The sequence below is a fragment of the Cicer arietinum genome, chromosome 5 (assembly GCF_000331145.2).
Source record: "Cicer arietinum cultivar CDC Frontier isolate Library 1 chromosome 5, Cicar.CDCFrontier_v2.0, whole genome shotgun sequence".
Lineage (NCBI taxonomy): Eukaryota > Viridiplantae > Streptophyta > Magnoliopsida > Fabales > Fabaceae > Cicer > Cicer arietinum.
In genome coordinates, this window is record NC_021164.2 from 73,044,501 (window position 1) to 73,054,363 (window position 9,863).

A 9,863-nucleotide genomic window follows, 5' to 3' on the forward strand; every position below is an offset into this window, starting at 1 on the left:
AGTTTCATGCATAATACCCATTGGTTCTGTGTATGGTTCCATGCCGGGACACAAACTTCCGGCACCACCTTATCATCATCATCTTCTTTGAAACTATTTTATCTCTTTCCTCTTCCCAGCATTTCCATTTTTTCCTTTGGATAGTTCCACTAAAATTCCAGGCAAGTTCGAATTCATACAATTGGTGTGTCTTCTGATTCAATTAAGTTAGATGCATATATATAATGCAATTTTAATTTATAAGTCACACGTGACTACTAATTCGTCTCAAAATATAAACAAAAATGGATTAAAAAAATTGATTTTATTTATATTTTAAGATTGAGGAATGTTTTCTTTAATACTACATTGGTTTCTAAATCTAATTAAGATCCACTGATTTGTTGAAGTTAACATTTTGAAAAATGCTTGTTTAATGTCTTTTGTTGCCACATTGCAGAGATGGCATGTGGTGCGTGTGAAGGATTGAATGCTACTCTTAAAAAAAATAGTAAGGTTATTTATGGTGAAGAGGAAAGAGCACAATCAAAGGGATGGAAGAGAGTGAAGATATTTGAAAAATCAAAATATCAACTTATAGAATACAGTTCATTGCCCCATTACTTAAGGGACAATGAATTCATATTGGGTCACTATAGATCAGAGTGGCCATTGAAGCATGTCTTCCTCAGCATTTTCTCAATTCATAATGAGACACTTAATGTTTGGACGTAAGCATCTTTAAGATTGTGTTCAGATAACATCATAATTTTAACATTTATATCATAAGTGTGATTGTAATATAAATAAAATATTAGTTATTTCTATAATAAAAGATAAAATTATAAACAATCTTATAAAATTTATGGAAATAAACTAAAAATAACTTATGGACATAAATTTTCTAAAACAATCTCACAAGTCTTTATGTCAGTATATAAGCTCAAGAGATCAATCATATTTAATTATCATGGTGTCAATTTTTTTTTGCATTTCCTTACTTAATGTGAATGACATTGTTTCAGGCATTTGATTGGGTTCTTCCTTTTTCTCTTTCTCACCATATACACAGCTATGAGAACTCCAACGGTTGTGGACTCCCTTCAACATTTGCATGAATTTTTAGGAAAAGCTGATTTGAATAAGATTCATGAGGAGCTTTTGAAGTGCTTGCATTCACTCCCCATTATGCCTGATCTTCATAAAATTAAAAATGAGTTGAGTACATCTCTTCATTCAATGAACTTCTCCTCATTATCAGGCTTGAATATTATAGAACTTCTCACCAGTTGCTTTCCCAAGAAGTTTTCCCCTGTAAGTCCTCATTCCACTTCATGGAGTATCAAATATATGATTCTTTTCACATGTTTTCAATTTGTTATGTATTTTTGGATTTGGATTATGAAAAGTTCATTTAGTTTCAGAAAATGTTATCTGTTTTTCATTCTTAATTTTGTAAATGTCACTTTGTTTTGTTTTGGTCCTAGAAATGAGATTTTGACACACAAAATTGACAGCAAAGTAGTTGGTCAATGTACTTCAAATACACAATTATTTACGAGATCTTCAAATTCCTCTACAGCAGCGACTGTGAGGACTATTAGTTCTAGAAAGATAACACTTCTTATTTCTAAATTTAATAGTCTCCACAACTATTACATTGTCTAGGTGTCGTAAACGATCCATACTCATTATAAAACCAGAGTGAGATGTTAGTATATTTTGGTCACTGGTTTTATTTTCCTCAAATATGTCAAAAATTGTAAAAGGTCACTTAATACATGTGCTTAGATAAAACCATTACAGACAATTTTTTCATATAGCATTTGCATACATTTTAACTATGCTTTTATACTATGTTTACAAATAATACCTTGTATTGTAGTTAGCTGTAGAATTTGCACTGTGTTATACTAGACACTAACATCTACCAATAATCATTGACATTGGAAGAATTTGGTTTCTTACACTTTGTTAGACTGTTGATTACAGAATGAATTGAAAGATGAAACAATGGAGTTTGTATCCCCTTCAATAATCCAACCAATTACAAGGTGGCCATTTTATGCCTTCTTAGGTGGAGCTATGTTCTGTTTATTAGCCAGCAGCACATGCCACCTCCTTGCTTGTCACTCACAACGCCTTTCTTACATAATGCTAAGAATTGACTATGCTGGAATTGCTGCATTAATTTCAACTTCATTTTACCCTCCTGTATATTACTCATTCATGTGCAACCCTTTCTTTTGCTTCCTCTACTTAGGCTTCATAACATTAATGGGAATTGCTACTATTGTTTTCTCTCTTCTACCTTTTTTCCAAAAGTCCGAGTTTAGGAAGTACCGCGCTTCACTCTTCTTTTTGATGGGGTTTTCGGGCGTGGCGCCGATAATGCATAAGTTGATACTGTATAGGCATGAGCCTGAGGCCTTGCAGACTACAGGATATGAGATATTAATGGGAGTTTTGTATGGTTTGGGAGCTTTAATTTACGTCGCGAGGATACCGGAGAGGTGGATGCCGGGGAAATTTGATATTGCTGGTCATAGTCACCAACTTTTTCATGTGTTGGTTGTGGCAGGGGCATACACACATTATCTTGATGGCTTAATTTACCTTAGATGGAGAGATTTGAAAGGTTGTTAGTCTTGGTAGTGAGTTTTTGTTGTAGGTATATTTGGATTTCTCTTTGATGTTCAAAATTTAATTAGATATCATTTTTTATGAAAGATGAAGAAATCAATTGTGGACTATTATTGTATAGCAAAGCTTCATTGTTCTTTTGTGTGTGTTAGATTTATGAATCTACAAGTTAAGATGATACATGGATTTTCTGTTGTACCACGATTATGAAGTATATTATTACATGTATCCATTTATGTATTTAGTGCACCTCCGTTAGTAATGAGTTGATTATTGCTTAAGCAAATGTTTGGATTTATGTTTGAATTGTGTGTCTCGCCTGGCGTCTTAATGTTGATTTGGACGTTAAATAGTGAAGCTACATATAGTAGCTTGTGGCTGGTCATGTGCCAAAATATCTTAATGCGCTTCTAGACACGCCATAAGTTTTTTTTTCTAAAAGACTTATTACGACACATCAATATTTCTGATTATAAAGTATTTTTCACACTAATAATATCACTATGTAAAATTCTTTAAATGAATCTCACAAATTACTTTATATCATTAAAATATTATATTTGGAACAATAATTTAAAAACACGTTTGTACCATAAAATATAAGATAGATTGGAATTGTTAAACATGTAGATATTAATTTTAGTTAATAGTTCTAAAGTTAAGGATTTGTTGCATAAGATATGGCTGATGCTACAGCTAAATGATAAAGGGATAATCTATAACTAACAGATGAAGTAAGCTACCAACAAGTGATCATTGAATTTTAAATTACAAGGATCGTGTTGATTGGTTACACCCCTTCAAGATAAAATTTCCATTTGTAACATTTATCTTGAATCTTAGATATTCAAATCTTTCAATAGCTTAAGTTGATGGTTTGTCATCTAAATTTCACCCTAATCAACATCCGTCTTGTTAGGGAAATTTCCAAAATATATTTGGATTTTTCTAATAGTTATATTAATGTAGCAAAATTAAATAATTGAATGTATCACTTGGTCAAGTGGTTGCAATGTTTGGGTTTAATTCAAACCAATGCATCTATTAAGTTATCAAAAGTTGCAATCTTTCACAAGAGTTGTTTTCTTTCACCAATTGGTATGAGTATCTCTATAAATAGAGATATTTTAGAGGCAGAAAGAACACAAGAAAAACAACACAAAATTCATGTTATATGAGTCAAAATTCTGTCAAAAATATTTTTGAGTCATTTCTTCTTTTCTCTAGTGCACGAGAGTAAATGAATAAACTTTATTCTGTAAAGTATCATTGATCGATAGGTTTGATGTGAATGTGCAATTCACTTAAGGATTCCAAAGTATCCTGAAGGGGATTCGTCGGTTAACCCGTTTATAGATTGGTGGGGGCGAATCGAACCTAAAGCTTAGTGTGATACACACGCTTTGGAATTTATTTGTGCAACCTTCTTCATCATCAAGTTCATCATCTTCTTGTTCAAGATTTGCAGCATACCGCCAACAAAAGATCCAACAATCTTTAGGTTCGATTTTCGATTAACAAATTTATTTATGACTGCAACTTTTAAATGAGATGGACTTTCTTGACCATAGTGAAAGGTACACATTTAATTTATATGAATATATATGATATATTTGAAGTTCTAAATTCATACATGGTTCTTCAAAGTAATTATATATGTATTTATGTTAAATTTAACATGTGGTTAGATTGATATGCATGATTTAGAATATATTCAAGTATGTGAATTTAATATGGTTTATGCATGAGTTTTGTTTGTTTGAATTTTAAAAATAAAATTAATTAGTCTTGAAAATAATCACATGAAAATTCATGGTTGGACACCGGAAGTTATTAAGTGTTAATACATTTATATATTACATTCATATTTGAAATGCATATAAATAATAAATTTTCTTTTTCGGATGCATATGTAATAATATGGACATAAGATGTGGAAAATTAATAATATGGAATTAGAAATATAATGTTGTGATAAAATTTTGGTTTACCTATGGTTGATGATTTTAGACTAAGAACGAGAATTTATGATTGACCGGTGGAAGAAAATTTGTTTATAATTTTGGTCTCTTAAATCTTGACAAGTATGAATATGTAAGATGCATATTTAATACATTAATTTATTTAACGTTGTTAAATAAATTGTCATAAATATCAATTATATGTCTCAATGATAGTGACGCTTCATATGAGAAGTTATTAAATCTAAAATTGATTAATTCATATTATATATGTAATGATAGTATAAAAGTATGTGTCAATTTCTTGCTTATTTTAATATTAAAAATGATTTGGACATATAATTTCAAAGTTATTGTAAATTGACAAATGTTTATGAAAAGAACCGATAGAAAAATCTTAATGATTGTATTCATTGTTTATTTTCTATTATGATACTTATTTGGATTTACTATAGAACATATTTAAATATGAAACTTGAATTAACAAATAGAATTCATGGTGTATTTATTAGTTATAATATAACTATGAAGAAATGGTTTATTTAATAGAAATGAAATGAATTCTTATTTGTTAAGAAGTAGATGATTTACATGTTTGGATCCACCTTATGATATTTGATTATGAGAAATTTTTATGATCATGCTTTGTTAACTTATGGTAGTATATATTTAACGCACTCAATGTTATATATCTTGAATATAGTTTAATTGAAAATAGAATTAGAAGTTTAAATTGAGATGCTTATTAAATATGGTAAAAGGTAGAATGACATAAAATTTTGTGTTTGTGATAATTGAAATGTTTATAAATTGTATGTGATACAATATGAAGAGATTAAATAAAAGAAAGAAAAGAAAAAGAAAAAAAGGGGTCATGGTTTGGTGATAATTGGTCAACACTATCAAGAATGTAAAAGGTAATCGAATGTTTGATGTAAGTCATGACTTGTACAAGACTTGATATAACATATGTTGTTGGAAGATTAAGTCGGTATACAAGCAATCCATGTAAAAAACGTTGACATGCTACTAATAAAATATTAAAATATTTGAAAGGAACAATTAACTATAGTTTAATCTATAGTGGATATTCTTTACTTTTGGAAGGACATACATATGTCGGTTGAATAAATCATGTTGAGGATCATGCTTCCATAAGTGGATGGATCTTCAACCTTGGTGAATGTGCAATTTATTGGAGTTCAAAGAAACAAACTTGCATTATCGACATCACCATGGCTGTACAATTTATTGTTCTAGTTGCAGGTAGTAAAAAGGTATAATGGCTAAGAAATTTGTTGTATGAAATACCAATTTGACCAAAGTTAATGACATCAGTATCTATACATTGTGATAGTCAATACCCACTATCAAAAGCATATAGCCAAATATATAATAGAAAATCAATACATATTGGTTTAAGACATAGCTATGTAAATGATTTAATGGAGTGATATCCATAGTGTTTGTAAGAATTGAAAAGTATCTTGCAGATCCTTTGACGAAAGGTCTGAAAAAGGACATGGTGTTGAAAACATCATTAGGGATGTGATACAAACTCATATCTAGATAATCACCAATTGTGGAAACATCAACTCACACTTGAGTAGCATCAAGTCTTGAGTTCAATGATGAAGGTACACTATTAGAGTGATTGAAGTACTTGACAATAAATACATCCCAAAGGATAAAAGTACTTGGACCATAAAACAAAAGTGGTAGGATGGAGTCTCCTCTTAATGGACATATAACATGTATTTGCTGGAATGTATAATTACAAGTGCATTTCTAATATAGTCTACCAATATGAGAATGAAGTGGGCCGCTTCATAGAGTTCAAGAGTTTGACTCTTAAATTCTCACGAAAAGGATATGAGACACATGGCCTTATCAAATGTGTCATTTTTATAATTCGATCAATGGTACCGATATTTCATGTGTAAGTTATGCACACTTGTTCTAATGAATAGTTGGTTCAAAGTTTGTCTACCAATCTATTTGGGGATGAGTGGAAACATAATTTACTAAGTAATGGTTCAAATCGTAAGATACCTTTATCTGAAACCATGAGATTTCCGGAATAACGGACTTAGATATATTTTGAAAATGGTGGGGGATTGTTAGGGAAATTTCCAAAATATATTTGGATTTTTCTAATAGTTATATTAATGTAGCAAAATTAAATAATTGAATGTATCACTTGGTCAAGTGGGTTGCAATATTTGGGTTTAATTCAAATCAATGCATCTATTAAGTTATCAAAAGTTGCAATCTTTCACAAGAGTTGTTTTCTTTCACCAATTGGTATGAGTTGAATAGTTGTTTTTTTTGACCAATTGGTATGAGTATCTCTATAAATAGATATATTTTAGAGGCAGAAAAAACACAAGAAAAACAACACAAAATTTATGTTACATGAGTCAAAATTATATCAAAAATATTTTTGAGTCATTTCTTCTTTTCTCTAGTGCACGAGAGTAAATGAAGAAACTTTATTCTGTAAACTATCATTGATCGATAGGCTTGATGTGAACGTGCAATTCACTTCAAGGATTCCAAAGTATCATGAAGGGAATTCGTCGATTAACCCGTTTGCATCCAATATATATAGATTGGTAGGGGCGAATCGAACCTAAAGCTTAGTGTGATGCACACGCTTTGAAATTTATTTGTACAACCTTCATCATCATCAAATTCATCATCTTCTTGTTCAAAATCTGCAGCATACCACCAACAAAAGATCCAACACGTGTAGTCCAAAAGATTGAATTATTACAATTTTTTGGAGCATAAAACCAAAGTTTATGGTTTTTTTAAGTACTATGAGGCATTTTAGATGTTGTAAATGAATTGTTGTTGGCTTAATTATATGCATGAACTGTGGAAGGTTATATGATGTACCAGGCTTTGTTAAATTGAGATATTATTATTATTGGAGTGCTCCAATTATTTTTCTAAATTATGTGGTGTCCATAAAAGCTGATACATCATGTAATTGAAGTGTTGCCGGTGAAAGACAGACGTGTATCGGTGACGCTCAAACTTCATTTTCTACTCCCTCCTTCTTCTCTAATTATAGGAATCAAAAGAAAAAATAATTATCTTAAAATATAAGCTCATTTAAATTACTAAATGATTTTTTTTTTCAAACATTACTAATTACTATAATTTATCTCGAAATATAAAAAATTAATATTAAATACATATATTCACAAAAGACAATTTTATAATATTTGTGTATAAACTATGCAATAGAGAGACAAAAGGATTATTAGATTTCTTCTTCGATAAGTATCTTAAGTCTTACCTCAATTAACATGTTAGGTTTGATATCATATCTTGAGTTCAAACTTAAAAATTTGCAGTTGTGTGTAAGTTTTTGGTGATAATTACATCATCTCATATATAGACAAAAAAAAATCTTAAAAAGGTTAAAAATAAATAAATATTACTTTTATGTGCGATAATTATAATTTAATTATTTTAATTAGACTTTTTGTTTTTTTCGATTCTCCAGTTTTCATGAGAATTTAGTTCCGATAATTTAGAGTTTAGTTGGGAGTCTAACCAAGCTCCTTGATCATTCGAACTCGATTCGTCCTTAACTAGAATCAATTAACCACAATTAATTAAACTCATATATAAAACCTCAACCTTTCAATTTTAGTTTCTTGTAAAATAAAAATATAAGTTCCTATAAAATTATCATGCATACAATTTTGGTCTTGTTAAGTTAACATATATTTTTTAATGAAGTTTTTTCAAGTATTATTATAATGGAATAAAAAGTTCCTCCAGATAAAATTAATTTAAATTCGAATTTTAAATCAACATTTTCTTTACTCTTATTTTTAGTTTTTTATATTTAAAAAATTCATATTTAATTTATCTCAAGTTAAAAAAATTTAAATTTTTTGAATAAAATTTTTATAATGTTGAACATACTTATAAAAAATCATTTAAGAAAAATTAATTTTAAAGGTCAATTTATCATATTTTATTTTATCAGAAACTAAATTAATTGCAGAAAATTTTTATAAACACTATAAATTGTATTTTTATTTTATAAACAATAAAATTAAAATGATAAACTTTATCTACAAATATATTTAACCTATGTAATAATATAAGAATCATGAGGTGTAATTAAACTCGTTTTGCAACGATACCTTTGCCAATAAAAAACAGAGAAAGCGTGGTGGTGTTTGGCATGCTGATCTGTACGTATGTTTGGACAGAAACCAGATAGCATCTGAAGTGAATCTTAATAATCACACGAGTGTCATCTCATCCGGAAAACATGGTCAGCTGAAGCTGGATCGCCGCTTTTCCTCTCCTATAGCCTCCTCGTATTATAATTTATTTCAACTAGCTTCTAGTGTTTCCAATACTATATACTATATGGATTCCTATAAAATAAAAACTAGTATATATGGATATTTTATCTTTTCTTTTTTGTATGTCGTGGGAACTTGAAACGTGACTGTGGCTCAAAATTCTTAAATAAAGTTTAAAGAGAATTTTACAATACTTTAGAAAATAATATTAGTATTATCAAAATTTTAATTAATGTTTTATTTGTTTTATTATATAAATAAAAATATGTCAAATAAAATAAATGTATGTAGTTCAAAATTTTGAATCACATATATTTTTTTCTTTAATTCGTTTATATTATGAGATAGATGAAGTAGTGGAATTAATTTTTCATCAAATCATTCATGTCAATATTCGTATATTGTATATTAAAGTTTAATTAAATTAATAGTATGAATATATTTGTCTATGTAATTTAATCTTTAAAATTATATAAATTATTTTTATAATTAAAAATCATAATATATTAAAAGTACAAAATTTAAAAGTTTAATAGTGTTAAATTTATAACATAATCAAACTGTTTTATTAAAGTGATATCATTCAATTATTTATCTAGATTTAATAATATAAGAATCTATTAATTTACAAATATATTGTATAAGTCCCAAATTTAAATAATTGATTACTACATAAAAAGGAAATTTGTAACACTTTTTAAACAAATCCATCTTCTAACTAAAAAAAAAGTTTTTGCAATAAAAAATAAAATATTACACAGTAACCAAAAAATAAAAACTGATTGGAGGGCATACTTAAAATGACGAAAGTATTAACTCACTAGTTTGTTGTGACATCAAGAATCGTCATACACATTGTATAAAAAAAAAAAGTGGTTAGTTGATTTGTTCTCTCTATTGTTAAGTTTTTTATTATTAAATGTTGTTTACATAACATCAAATT

At 28.5% G+C, this 9,863-nt stretch overlaps 1 protein-coding gene across 1 annotated transcript; it reads left to right on the forward strand.

Annotated features, from left to right (window-relative positions):
- Positions 1-3,162, forward strand: LOC101499074 (heptahelical transmembrane protein 4-like). The gene is made up of 4 exons (XM_004501458.4): positions 1-161; positions 440-710; positions 1,005-1,293; positions 1,972-3,162. Exons 2-4 carry the CDS (start codon positions 442-444, stop codon positions 2,623-2,625), a joined length of 1,212 nt encoding a protein of 403 aa, XP_004501515.1. The 5' UTR covers positions 1-161; positions 440-441; the 3' UTR covers positions 2,626-3,162.
- Positions 3,163-9,863: the final 6,701 nt, after the last annotated feature.